The sequence below is a fragment of the Sander lucioperca genome, chromosome 2 (genome assembly GCF_008315115.2).
Source record: "Sander lucioperca isolate FBNREF2018 chromosome 2, SLUC_FBN_1.2, whole genome shotgun sequence".
NCBI lineage: Eukaryota > Metazoa > Chordata > Actinopteri > Perciformes > Percidae > Sander > Sander lucioperca.
The window spans coordinates 14943070-14957847 of record NC_050174.1 but is presented as its reverse complement, the minus strand read 5'-3'; the positions used below and the strand labels follow the sequence as shown (position 1 = coordinate 14957847).

The window sequence follows — 14778 nt, the reverse complement described above, 5'->3', positions numbered from 1 at the left end:
GGGGAAGTGGCAGTGTTCTGTCATCTAGGGAGTTTTCCTCTTTGTTTCTGTTTCTGACTCTCTCACATAGGCCCACACACATGCAGCTGTATCTGACCACATGCACAGTTATAACACAACAGGATGTTGTAGGGTGGATGTTTGAGGTGTGAAGGTTCGCACAAGCCGTGACAAACAATATCTGTTTCTGAGAACTAATAATTTATTATTCATGTGTCTAATAGATGCTCCCACTCTTGATCTGTTGCTTCTTTTTTCCCCTTACTATAGCGCATATGCCAGGATTTGAATCCAAATGTATCCAACTTCCGACAGTGACTTACTGCATCAACTCACAGTCCACAACATGATTCACTATTCCCATTTCACATGTATTCTTTGCAGATGTCTGTAGTGACAAGACAATAAGAAAGCAGAAGGACAAACAGAAGGACAATCATTATCTTCCTTACTGCTGTTTGTTTACAGCCTACGCAGAGATTCATCAAATTGGTGCTGTCAGTCCTGGGTTGCATTGTTAGATACCAGAACTGTCAGTTTGAATAAATATTAGGGCAGAATTCTTTGTTTTGTTCACCATTGTCTTCCTCTAGCATCTGAGGCATCAGCATACACAGGGGCTTGTGGAGGACTTCAAGATGAGCCCACTTGATAGCTGGGCTCATACAGAGACAACATTATGATAATGTCCCTATAAGTAGCAGGGGGATGGGCACAGTGTCATCTCTTCACATAGACAGAGCCAGCAGGGAGTCCGCAGTCAACTGCATTTAGGGCTGTCTTTGTTGTTGTCTTAGCTCCCATCTGCGTTGCTGTTTTGTTGTGGTCTGCATCTCCTCTCAGACGTCGTTATCGCTCTCATTAGAAGAATATCTATCTCAGCCCCAAATGGAGAACAAAGTCTTCCAATAACTCTTTCTCTCCCTTTGTTTGTGTGTGTGTGTGTGTGTGTGTGTGTGTGTGTGTGTGTGTGTCTACTGTTGTATATGCAAGTATGACTGCATGTGCAAATGGCAGGTGGCCCCTTTAGTCTTTCAGAGAGACTGTACACTGAGTGCTTAGCAGTTCTGTTTTAATGAATTGCTGTATGCAGCCTATACGCTCAGTTTTTTTGTCTAATTTAACACTCGGGAAATACATTTGGAGATTACAAGGAGAGGATGTGTAAAATGTGTCCCAGGATGGATTTAAACCCCCATGATGCCACGGCTACACTGAATGTGTCTTATACAACGATAGACAGCAGGGTTGTCTTTGGAAGGTAACTGAGGGAGAAGAGTAGGCCCTTCTGGTTATATGGTTTATCAGAGTGTATCAGGAGCTGGAGATAGAAGTGTGTTATCCAAGAGGTCATTTACTTAATTAAACCAGTCAGATCACTGAGGCCTCAGTAGTCAACCTTGTCACACGTCCCATTAACTTCTCAATCTATCAGCATGGCCTTTACTCCTTCTGTCTCACACACACACACACACACACACACACACACACACACACACACACACACACACACACACACACACACACACACACAATATACACAGATGCACTTTTGTTACGCACACCTGTATCTGCAAAACACAAGTGCACGCTATCACTGTCTTACTCACAGCAAAGACCTTTTCTCCTGCACGCACGCACGCACGCACGCACACACACACACACACACACACACACACACACACACACACACACACACACACACACACACACACACACTCTCCCTCTATCTCAGCTAACCCCATTACCTCTGTCAGTCCCAGGGGTCTCTGAGCTCTGATGAACCCTCTGCTGCCCGGTGAGATTAGTGGACTCCCTGAGAGAAGCCCTTCATTGATTGAACGCAAGTCTCTCCTGCTCGCAATGTCAGCTCAAGGTTGACGCATTGACTCTCGCCGCTCTCTTTCCCGGCACAGTCAAGTGCTGTAGCTTTGTTATGAATATCAGTGTGGTATTATTATTTAAGCTCTGCTGATTCCACTGCTTATATTATTCATAAAAACCAGTTAACCAATTATTGACATTCACCTTCACAGCCTCTCTTTCCTACCTCTCTCAGTCTTTCTCTCCAGTGGCCCCACTTACAGTAAAACATTTGCCAAAGCATTTATTAATTCATTATTAATCATCTTTTCTCCTCCTTCACTTCTTCATCTCAATCTCCGTTCTCCCCATCAATGAAACCACAGAGGAACTGTTGCCACATTTGAGCTTCAGCATTTGCTAAAGTGGATTGAATGAGATTCACTTTTATGTATTGCAAGTCAGGCATGGGGAAGCATTTACTTTGCATCCCACTTGAGGGACGGAAGATCTTCCAGACAAAAAGGCAGGGAGAGATGAAGGAATGGGGGCAGCTCTCAGTCTGTAATAGAGAGTTAGATAAATGTCTGAATCCTAAGGACTGATCTTTTTTATGTTGAACTTGATGAACATGAATGATGCACCAGATTTCCTGTAGTGGTGAATAGAGAAGAAAGGATTATCTAGATATTTAGATCATTCAGGCAGGAACGTTGCCCTGCACTGCCGCCTCTTTCCTTCCCATCATAATTCAATATTTACAGTTTCAGCTGGAAAACTGCTCCCTCTTGGCTGCCTGTATCTGGTATCCATGGCAACAGATTCGAGAACAGAGTGCCGTATGTGTCCGTGTGTGTGTGTGTGTGTGTGTGTGCGTGCGCATGTGTGTCTGTGTGTAATGTTTACTGATACACTGCAATTGATTGGTTGTTGGGGAGCAGCTGTTGACCCCTCACTCTCAGGGGTCTCTTTGTATTCTTGCACACATCCCAAATCAATAGACACACATAAATGGGAACACACACACGTACACACGCACACACGCACACACACACACACACACACACACACACACACACACACACACACACACACACACACACACACACACACACACACACACACACGTTTGTTATTCTAAATTTGTGAGATCTTAAAATTTATTTCAAATTCTATTTCTCATCTCCAAAACCCAAACGTCAACCTCCAAATTTAAATGTAGTCTTTATACAGTACCCGTGAGCCTAATTTAATTTAATTTTCTATGTAGAGCTCAGCTTAACCCTGAACCAAGTCGTAACTCTAGTTTCTTATTGAACTTCATTCCCTGAAACAACCCAGAGTCAACATAAAAGCAAGGAACAATAAATAAAATATATTAAAAAAAAAACATTACAAAACATTTGGTCCTCATAAAGAAAGAAGTAAAATGCACACAAACACACACACATGCAGTAATACAATACTGGCCCCATAAGTGGAGAAATGAGCAAATGGGCAACAAAGAGTTGCTGTGGCATTGTTATGAAAACACCCCCAATGAAACAAAGACTCTAAACACAATATACACACACTTATCCCAAATGCTCTAACATACACACAGATACACACATACAAATAACACGTTTTGGGATTCTAATCAATGTGCCACAGCAGGGGAAGTGAAAAGCAGCAACACCCAAACCACGGATGGCATTGCAGATTTTTAACTACAAGTTTAAAACACAGCTGAGTGTTTACATGCTACTGAGCACACAATCACAAATACCACCCTGGCTAATGAAATACCTCTCAGTGGGTGCTTTACACGTGGGCACGCACCGCACACACACACACACACACACACACACACACACACACACATACATACAGCGGGGATGAGTAACAATAACTGTGGGGCACCCAGAGGGAAAGGTCATCTGACATAATTTGCATTGCTTGTTAATGTTTAAGGATGTTTTCCATACAAGGAAGGTCAAGGTTTGCATGGAGACACGATATAAACACAACTTCTGACAATGATGAATGTAATGGAACAACTGTGGCTTGTTAAAGGTTCGTTGATGTGGATTTTCCACCCTGCTGTAATTTGACATATCAAGGGGAAAGCACCACCACACACACACACACACACACACACACACACACACACACACACACACACACACACACACACTTAAATCTACCTTTATTCATCCACTCAACCACACCCACACACCCACCTTGTCTTCTTCTGAAGCAAAAGTGTGTTGTGGCAACTTTTGTCTCACTGAACACACACGTTAAATTGGACTTAATTATACTGTGCCTGTCAAATTACATCATCTCAAGTCATCCCAGTATAGTTGCGGTTTATGGGCAAACTATTTCCTATTAAGACAGAGGTGATAAACATTATTTATAGGTTAGCCCAAGGGTTTGCAAAATGTTTCATGCCAAAACTCCCCCGAGGATGAGCAATAGAACAACATCTGATAAGATTTATGTATTTAGTAATGACTCAGCAGAGGTTTGCCTCTATTGTAGAGGAAGAGAGTGAAACACCTGATTATATTATTTCTCATACTTTTAATCTGTTGTCTTGGAATTGCAGGAAAGCTGATCACGCTGTCAGTGTTTCAAAACTATCAGAATTATTTGGAGTAGGATATAGGCCTATTTTGTGATCACCACCAGTTTAATCTGTTTTAGGATGTTATTCATCCATTTTATGTAGGCTATTTATGTTTGAAGAATTTGCATCTACTGTTTCATTCATTATGTTGTAGGCCTATTACTATTTTTAGCAAAAAGCACAAGTGTTGAACTGTCTACAAAATCTAACATCATTTCTGTAAGGCAATCAAACATTTTCGTTGTTTCAGACATTTTTACACTTTTATCCAATACTGAAAGGTAAAATAATTAGGCTATTTCAGGGTGACACTATAAAAGTTATGTAGGTAGGCCTATCTGAACCTGTTGAAAAAACAGCAGTGACTCAGTCAAAACAACATGCCTTTTTGCCAGATGTTGCTTTCACCCTTTACATTACAGTCCCACAGGAGAAGGCCATGGGAATTAAGGGAAGGTCGCAAAAGGAGACGCGCTGAATGTGTTTGCTGCCAGGTGGAGGCGATGTCGCTCCTCCTCTCGGCTCTCCTCTGCTCTGCTCGGCCAGAGAGAGCTTTCAGTCTGCGGGGTGAGATCATTACCAGACACCAGGCTCCGGAACCTGACATTCACCGATCGGAAAAGCAGAGAGAGAGACAGAGTGTGAGAGAGAAAATCCTGAACCAATGCAACCGGCGAGGAAAAGCGACCTAAACCACCGTCTCCTGCCTCGGCTCCTCAGTCTCCCGTAGGCTACTGGCGGCTGAAAGCGCGGTTTTGCCGCTGACATTTTCCCGCTGGATTTGGGCTTGTAGTCGGATGCGGGCTTGTTTTGACTGCAGTAATAGTCCTACTCCTACTCCCCCCTCCTCCCCTACCAACCGAGTAGCGGATTTGCGAGGGCTCTCAGCGCTGTGCAGCTCCCCGAGTGACCAGCGATCCTGCAAGGCACCGGAGACGCACTCTGCACCGCCGCGGATCCCCACCACACGAGTCAATCCGCAAGAGCCTCTAAAGATCTTATTTCTGTGAGGAATTGGACATAAGCGCCAAGTTTGCGATTGGATTTTTTTCTCCCTGTGCGGCTACCTTGCTTCTGTCATCAGATCGGCTGAAAATCCCATTTTCGTTTTTTTTCTTTCCAAAGCACAGTTGACGCCATTTTCCTCGGGGTTTTCTGTCAAAAAAATATATTTATATACATATATTCTGGCACCGTTTGACAGCTCCCCGGGAGGCTGTCATCCCATCCGTCGCTTGTGTAAAATGTGTCTAAATGGATTGTAAATGATCTTGATAAAATATTTACACGTTAGAGCCGAGTGTGTGACAACATTAGACATGGGTAAGTAGCCCCGGTTGACTGCATGGCCACATTCCACACCTGAATACACCTTTCCTATAAATGTGTTAATGCTTTTATAAATGTTAGCCTATAGCCTAGCTGCTGTGTGTCTGCTTTAACGTTACATGCTTGCTTTTTACATGCTACCTAACCTACATGTAGTTTTTTTTATATATTGCCTGTGCCATTTTATTCTTTAATTGACATGAAATATGTCGAATTGCTTGTAGTCACATGCCAACAAATTCCGACCAAACACACGCACGAGTGGACGTAGCTACTCACAGCACCACACGCACATTCACGCACGTAGACACGGACCACCCCAAACAATCCTGTACCACTCAGTCTCCAGCCATTATCACTGTGTAATACCTTGGTAATTAGGTCGCAGTAACATAAAACAGCTAATTAGGTCAATGGGGTAAAGTGTCCACTACACATTGATCAAGGATCAGCTCAACCACTGCTGTTCACGCTCTTAGTTCAAATGTTTTCTCTACTTGGGTGGACCTCCTGCATCTTCACTGACATGATAGTCCATCACATAGCATCACTAGTCTCTGACATGCAGCAGATATGGTTGTTTCTCCTTCAGTCTTGCATGAGTTATGTCACATTTAACTGAAGCCTATCCTATGTGGTTGGATGTGGTTTTTAACTCGTTGTGGTCAAGTGGTAGAGGCTGGGGGAGAGACAAATGCCATATATGATGTCAAGTGCTGTGGAAGTTGCAAGGTTAAGCATACTAAGTATGCCAGGAGTGTTTCATTCCTCACTTTGCGTTCATTCTGTTTTTTTTTATTTATTTGTAGCACATAGTCTACACATGCCACAATAGCCTACAGTACAGAGATGCCAGCATACATACAAATTCCATGTAGTGGGCATGGTAGAGCCAGTGCTACTCCGCTCTGGTTACATTTATCAATAGCTGATCAGTTTCAGGTGGATGTCAGAAATGGTGCGGCCAAAAGTGGTGGCCGTTGCTTTGGCTGTGTGGAGGAAGGTGAGTGGTGAAAGTGAATGGCAGTATGCCACTGTTATCAGCAGCCCCAAGAAACCTCAGTCACAACCACAGCACCAGAAGATAAATAAACAAGCCCGGATGAGTCAGGGAAAGTGTGGAAAAATAGCCAGGTCTCCAGGATATATGGGATTGAAGGTGTGGAAATGAGCACTGGATGAAAAAAGAAGAACAAGGGCGTGAGAAGAGAGGCAATTGTGAGAGAAGTGCGTGACTAGATGGAAAGAAATGGGGTTGAGGGATGGATAATAGAGGTGATTTAGACTCTGAGGGAACCATCGATCTTGTCTTGTTAACAGGTTTGGGGGAGTTGAAACTCTGGCAGTGTTTTTGTGGCGTAAAAGTATGAAGCAGGCTATTAAACCCCCTATTAAGTAATGAGATGCCCATGACACCTTAAAATAAAGCATGAGAAATCGATTAGGTGTAGCCCCTTCTGAGCTGGATACCTCGGGTCGAAGTAGGATCACAGAGGGGGAGGAGGGAATGTGAACGCCATCCAAGGACAAATCTAACTGTTGGCAGGCTCTCTTAACAGAATATCAGCACTGGAGCACCTTTTGGCAGAGCACACAGAAAGAGGGAGGGAGGGAGAGGTAGGAGGTGGAGGGTAAAGGAAAGAGGTAGCACGGAGAAGAGGGGAGAGAACAGAGGTTTGGGGAGGGGGTGAGGTGAGGGGAAGGAGGAAGACAGTTGGGGAGAAGGGGAGGTGTTTTTGCTGACAGCCATTTTGTGGCTTCTGCTGCAGTTAAAATGGTTTAACATTCATCTGCTTCTGCGGGGTAGTTAGGTGAGGATGGTTTTAGTGCTACCTGACATATGGCTCATCCAGAGGAGTGTGTGCATGTGGGACTGCACAGAGCGCCTGCAAGGCCATCATTTTCTATTATTGCTGTCCCACACATGGTACTTTATGATTGTCCTTCTAGCTGCCCTACAGCTGAACACATGCTTGTGCCATCCATGCTGAACTGGGGAGAGAAAGGGTTTTATTCTGTATTTCAAATCCAATTATTTCATAGTGTATTTCATATACGCTCTTTGATGTGGACAGGCTAAAAAGATGGCTTCCTTCACCTTTCTCTGCTCTGAGGCAGAGGACTAATAGACTTCCAATTTAAAAACTCATGCTCGTGCCCACTGGATTTGGAAGTATTAAAAGGCAGAGGCCATTCCTTTTGATTTGTCTCCAACCAAAGATTGGATCCTTCTACATACATTGGTTTATGTGATTGCCCCTTCACTAGAGGGCTGGAATAAAAGATAAAAAGAGATAAATGAAAAATGAAAATGGCAGACAGACAATGTTCATCATCCCTCTGAGATCTACAGCCAGGGATGGCCGAGCCTTTACTACACCCTCACATCAAAGAAAAGGGGGGGGGGGGGGGAAGAGACTCTTCACCTTGTGCAATCACATGGGCGTTTGGTGTGCTTGTGGATGTGTAAATGGGTGTGCCTGTGTGTGTGTGTTTGTGTGTGTGTGTGTGTGTGTGTGTGTGTGTGTGTGTGTGTGCACATCTGTCTGCATGTGTGTATGAACTATTTGTGAGTCCACCTCAGGCACTGGGGCTGTTGGGTATGCAGCCTTAAAAGGTTGTGTTTCTGCTGCCATCCCTCTCTCCCTCTTTCTCTCTCTCTCTCTGTCTATTTCTCACTCACACTCAGACACTACCTCTGTTTTGTCTGTGTGTCTGTATCATTCACTATCTCTGTTCTGTCCATCTGTATTCCATTATCAATTCGTTATCATAATTGTTTTCAAAGGACAAGGCAAAATGTTGGAGGAGTGTCTCATTCACTGCCTCTCACATCCAGCACAGGGAATAACCTTATGCTATTTGAGAGAGAAGCTGGTTAGCGCTGGTAGTTTTGAGAACATAATAAAGCTATTTATGCAGTGGGTCTAGCCTCTTACAATCACCCTGCTGTCTGAGGCTAGTTGAGGTGTGTATGTGTGTGTGTGTGTGTGTGTGTGTGTGTCAGTGTGTTTGTGTGTGTAAGAGAGAGAGAGAGAGAGAGGAGAGAGGAGACAGCGAGGCTCAGGGTAGGCGAGGGAGGCCCGAGGAGGGGTCAGACTTACATAAACTCTCAGCCTGTCTGCCAGTAACAGAGAACTAACACAGCTTAGGGCAGCGAGCAGGGAGGGAGGAGGAATAGTCATGACCCAGCTAAGTAGTTTACACAGTAATGGCCCAGAATGAAGATTGCACTAATGTATGACGCCATTTCGTTGTCATACTGGCTTATGGTTGGTGTAGTGAGTTTTAAGAGAACCACCCAAAGAGGATAGGTTTCTTCTAGATGTGTGATGGTGTGGTTGTGGTTGGCAGCTGTCTCTTTTTCCTGTCATTGTCCTCACATGTCACATGACAGACAGGGTGGCTTTCACACATGCCATGAGGGCGAGTCACCAAGCTGACATTAGGGACTGGGAGGTTCCTGGAGGACCAAACATGGGCATGTGGGCACTGTACGATCAGGTTGGGACTGAGCCTAGACTCTCTATCTTTTGGTTATCCCTGTAAAACTTTGAATCCTGAGAAGTTACTAAGACACCAAAGTGGTTGTTTTGCATGTTTTTGCCCATTAAATGCAAGCCTGTACTGTACATTACTGCTTACCATTTCCCCAAGAATACCATACGTTTTTGGACTGATTTCCTAACTTCCAGGCAGTCAGTGGTTTATATTGGTTTTAATAGAGTGTAAAAATCATCTTGCTGAGACTTTTCTGAGATAGGTAATCTATCAAACTGAACATTTAGCCTCCTTTATTTGTGCATCAAAGTTACTGATGGATGTCAACCTTTTTGTCTTGTGGTTATACAGTGAGCAGGCTATGTTTTGAAGACAGTGTTTAGTGAAAGAGTTAAATTAGGGAGGCTCTGACATCTGATATTTTAGACTGCCAAAAAGCATTGCACTCAAAATCTTTGTTGTCTTGAAATCAAACTCAAAAGACAAACAATGACAGTGTAAAAAGAATAACAGGAACTTGGTGGTTTCTTGCGTGAAATAGGTTGCCGTTCACCTTTTGAGGATTACCCGACGGCAACAACAGGGAATAATTTACAGAACAGTCTCTCCTCAGAAGAGAGAATGTGAAAATAATGTGACTTCAACATAAAAATCAAGCCGACTAAGGACTAAAGTTCCTTTTCAATACTGCACTTGATGAATGAAAATGGATTACTTCCAGGAAGGTTGGAAATCAATCTGAAATATAGTAAGCTTTGGAAAATTGCTGGCAGTATAAAGTTGGCCGTGTAGTATAAGTGATGTGGAGTTCATAAGCTTAAACATGCAGAACAAACTGTTATGGTTCTTTAAGTATTTTTCATATTTAACCACCATGGGACTTGCAGAACCTACATCAATAACTCTAATGAGTCAGCTTTGAAACACTGTGGTTTCAGATTGATAAACTTTACGGCTAAAGAGAGGGTTTGTAGAAACAAACCTTTTCATTTTTATTTAATCTAGCAAATGCAGAAGAAAAATGACTAACCATTGACTTAGAACTTAGGGTTGGACACTGTTTATGTGCAGTCTTACACTGAAATACCGCTGTGGATTATGATTATTCAATCACACTGTAATCACGGGGCAGCATGGTGGTACAGTGTTTAGCACTTTCGCCTCACAGCGAGAAGGTTCTGGGTTTGAACCTGCCGGCTGATGCATGGGTTTTCCCTGAGTTTTCTGTTTTTCTCCCACATGCAGGTTAGGTTAATTGTGGACTCCAAATTGTGTATGTGTCCCCTGTGATTGGCTGGCGACCTGTCCTGTACCCCACCGCTTGCCCAATGTCAGCTGGGATCCTCTAAAAGGATAAGCGGGTATATGTGGATGGATGGACTCTAAGCATGTGCTATGAGGCCTGTTGGGTATTATGTTGGGGATCAGCTGTTAGTACAGTAGCGTGGGCTGGTACAGGAGTGCACACAGAGAAAACACACACACACACACACACACACACACACAAATATACACACTCAGTATATGCTGTAAACCTTTTGTGCTCTCAGGTCATTTTAAGTCTGCAGCAAGCGCTAAGCTTTTACTTGAGTCATGTCCGCAGGTAGTGGTCTAGTCTAGGTTCACATAAGTGTAAATGGTGTCAGTCTAAGCTCAGTGTGTGAGACAGAATTCCCCACTCTCAGCTCAGTCATGCCTCATGTCATATTGACTGATGGGATTCCCTGGAGCTGTAGTGAGAAGTGTAGTCCAGTGTTTGTTTTGGTTGCTTTCTGTTTATAAGCCTGTGTGTAAGTAAGACTGTGTAAGTGCATACATGTGTTGATGTAAGTATGTAATATATATCTGCACCGGCATGTGCAATGATCCAAAAAGGAAAAAACAAATCCTGTGAGAAATGGCTATGACAATGTTTCCTCTAGAGATCAGAAATAGCAGCAGGGGTGAATAAGTGTACTCGGTGACAGCAACACTGTCATTTGTATGTGTATTTATGCGCATGGAGTTTTTCATGCATGTGTGTATCAATGCCAATGCATGCGTGTGTAAAACAGTTCAGACGCTGGTTTTTCCAGACCAGCTCGTAAACCACATCTGGGGAAAGAATTTAGATTCCTTCCCTCCGTCTTTCTCTGCTGCCTTCCTTTCTCCCCATGTGTGATTCCCTCCCTCCTTCCCCGCTCTGGTGAAAGGAAAAAACAGAAGTCAGCTTCTTTCATTTTTTCTGTCTTGTGTCCTCAGGCTAACTTCAGCCTGGTTTTAGAGCAGAGAAGAGGAATGTCTTATTTTGCACACTGATCACTCTAGTGTTTGCACGGCTCTGCTTCAGATCCGTCAGGGGATAGAATGAAAGGGAGGGAGATAAGGATTAGCAAAGAGTGAGTAAAGAAGAGAGTAGGGAGAGAGGAAGGCAAGTGGTAGTGGATGTCAAAAATGTGTTTGTTTATGCGAAGTACAAAATGCAAATGAGAGCGCTGCAGCATGCCCCCACAGTTCTGTGATGAGCTTGTGTGTTTGTCTTCATACATAACCGGTAGCTAATGATGTTGATGACAGCAGACATGCCTGTGCTGAGAGGTAGAATGGAATTGAAGCTATGGGGATGACAGGACTTAGTAGCTCTTCTTTTCGTCATCATATAATTTACCTGCTCTCTCCGCAGACTGTCCCTGGCTTCGCTGTGTTCCTGTGGGACAACCAACCCAACCCCAGTAGCTGATTGACAACAACCAACCAGCCCGACAGATTACTGTTCTCTATCTTCCCATTGGCTGGCTGCCACAGCTTCCCCCATCCTGACTGGCTCTGGCTGGAGCGTGGATGGAGCCAAGGGATCTGGTTGGCTCGGCCCGACCCAAAGAGGCGGAGTTACAGGGAGGCAGGGTGGGGCCAAATGAAGAGGACCAGGAAGGAGCAGGGGGCATCAGTTTGGCGCGCAGTGATGATGTGATTAACGGTGCCATCAGCGAAGGGGAGGGGCTAGAGGAGCAGGTAGAGGGGCTTCTGGAGGAGCAGGAGTTCTCCATCAAGGAAGCAAGTTTCCAGGAAGGAAGTCTAAAGCTGAAGATTCAGACCACCAAGCGCACCAAGAAGCCCCCCAAGAACCTTGAGAACTACATTTGTCCACCGGAGATCAGGATGACCATCAGACCTCCGGTTGGAGAGGGCAAAGGGGGGCGGCAGGGACGGACAGGAGGCGGGGCAGGGCGGGGCCAGAAAGACGAAGAACGAGGACCCCCCAGAAAAAGGGTAAGTCACCATCCCTGGAAGTGCTACCCCTTATGTGTGTATTTAGTAGGTGTGCAGTATTTCATGTACAGTATGTTCTTCACAGGTGTAACTCCTTTCTATCTGAACATCTTTGAATTGACTGCTCCCTCTCCCATACGCTCCACCTCTTTCTTTACCTCTCTCTCTCTCTCTCTCTCTCTCTCTCTCTCTCTCTCTCTCAGTAGCTCGTTTCCCTGCTTGGTTACACAGGGTCAAAGTTTGCTGTGTAATTGAAACCAGTCATGGCTAGCTGAGATCACACAGTGACACACACACACACACACACACACACACACACACACACACACACACACACACGCATACACACACACAAACACACACACACACACACACACATACACACACACACACACACACACACACATACACACACACACACACACACATACACACACACACACACACACACACACACACACACACACACACACACACACACACACTCACACACGCTCACATAGGAGCTGAGAATAGGGCTGACATAAGCAAGTGACAGCTGGTGTCTGCTCTCTCCATTTGTGGTCATATACACGGAGACCTCTACTCTTCTCTCCTCTCCTCTCCTCCCCCCCTCCTCTACTCTCCTCTCCTCTCCTCTAACGAAGTCAGCTCTTGCGGGTCACGCCCCTTCATCCCCCTCCTCCATCACACCCGTTACACACTACACCGGTGTTTGGTGTGTGTGTGACACTGTGTACGTACAGGTCCTTGGGGGAATCTAGTGTTTGTAGTGTGTGTTGACCTACACAGTGGTGTGTGTGTCCAAACCTGAAAGCCATCTCGATATCACTGAGCTCGACAGGCCCAGCAGGAGCGAAGGCGTCATGTTGTCAACGTGATGCTGGGCCGCATTTTGCTCTGTTGTGCTTCAGTCTTGTGGTTTTAACTCAAATTCAAGGGGCTCACGAGGTATTTGCATGGTCAGATATATCTCCACTCTATGTCTGTGTTCAAAAGGGGTCTGATGCAACCCCCAAAAATAACCAATCAGCATCATCAAGGATCTGTCATTGAGGGAAATTTCTAAATGTCTAACCGGTCATATAAAAACACCACCTTTTAAACTGAAAATCTAAACGAAATTTAAACGAAATACAGTAGTCAGCCAATATGCCTCTCAATAGGCTAACTGTAGTGTCATGAAGCCAGATGTATACAGATGTATTGTACGTACTTTACATTACTGTTTCCCAACTTGGGGGGTTGGAAACCAAAAAAGGAGTAGGGAGAAGATTAATCTTAAGGGGTCACAAGATAATTACCAAGAGAGGCGGAAAAAAACATATTTCTGCCTCACAAAGTTTTTCTGCTAATCATTTTTTTCTAATGAGTTACTGGATCATTTTAGTTCCTCAGGGCTCTAAACAATGTTATGTTGATAAAACAAGGTTGGTTGGACTAGTAAAAACCAGTAGGCATTTGCAATAGGTGACAAGGGGTTGGAAATGCATTGCTTCATAAGCCAAAAATGTATGTGTGTTGGGTTTTTACAAACAATTGGAACATTGGGTGAAATCACCAACCTTGTGCTTAAAGTCTGAGTGGTGATTCAAATATGAAATTGCAACTAAATTGGAACGAAAGTATGTGGGTTTTGCTTTGTTAATTTCAGCTAGTTGTTTGCAGGATGCGTATTCTCACCACAGAGTAGACTATGAAGATGTCTGATCTGCTGTCGCATTTCTGTAAATAAAGGCATGTTTACCACTAAAATGTTCACTTTAAATCCATGAGTGAGCTAAACCCTGCATTCTGATATTTGGGCAGCCATTCCTAATCCAGCACCATCGGTCCCCATTTGGAAGCCTACTGCTACAGTATGATTGACAGAGGTTGTCATAGTGACAGGGGTAGCAAGCTGGTCTCTATTGAGATTTGGGGTTTGGGGAGGGGAGGATGTGTTGGTGTGGATTCAGATCAGTTTCAACCCTTCATCCCCTACACTCTGTCCCTCAGTCACATCCCCCATCCCCCTTCCCTCTACCCCCCCCCCCATCCCCCCTACATCCTTTCCCTCCATCCACCCATCACCTGCCACCCCAAGGGTGTAATACAGGCAGGCTCACTGGAGAGGAACGGGTTAAAGAGAGAGGCTGGGCTGCTTTCTGTCTCCCTTGTGTGTGTGTGTGTGTGTGTGTGTGTGTGTGTGTGTGTTAGTGCGTGTGTGTGTGCGTGTGTGTGTGTTGAGGTTAAATACTCTCTTTGTGGTGTGTGTGAGGCTGTGTGTCAGGAGGGGAGGG

The 14778-nt window shown here is 44.5% G+C and overlaps 1 protein-coding gene across 4 annotated transcripts in view; it reads left to right on the top strand.

Moving 5' to 3' along the window:
- Nucleotides 1-4994: 4994 nt before the first annotated feature.
- setbp1 (SET binding protein 1) overlaps nt 4995-14778 on the top strand; it is a 52840-nt gene continuing 43056 nt past the window's right edge. Inside the window, exons 1-2 of one of the 4 annotated variants that reach the window (XM_035993794.1) lie at nt 4995-5740; nt 11910-12496. In XM_035993794.1, coding sequence (XP_035849687.1) covers nt 12068-12496 — 429 coding nt within the window. In that variant the 5' untranslated portion in view covers nt 4995-5740; nt 11910-12067. Of the gene's footprint in view, nt 5741-8319; nt 10609-11909; nt 12497-14778 lie in introns of those variants that run through there. The other 3 variants (XM_031309265.2, XM_031309269.2, XM_035993786.1) reach the window with 3 other exon arrangements.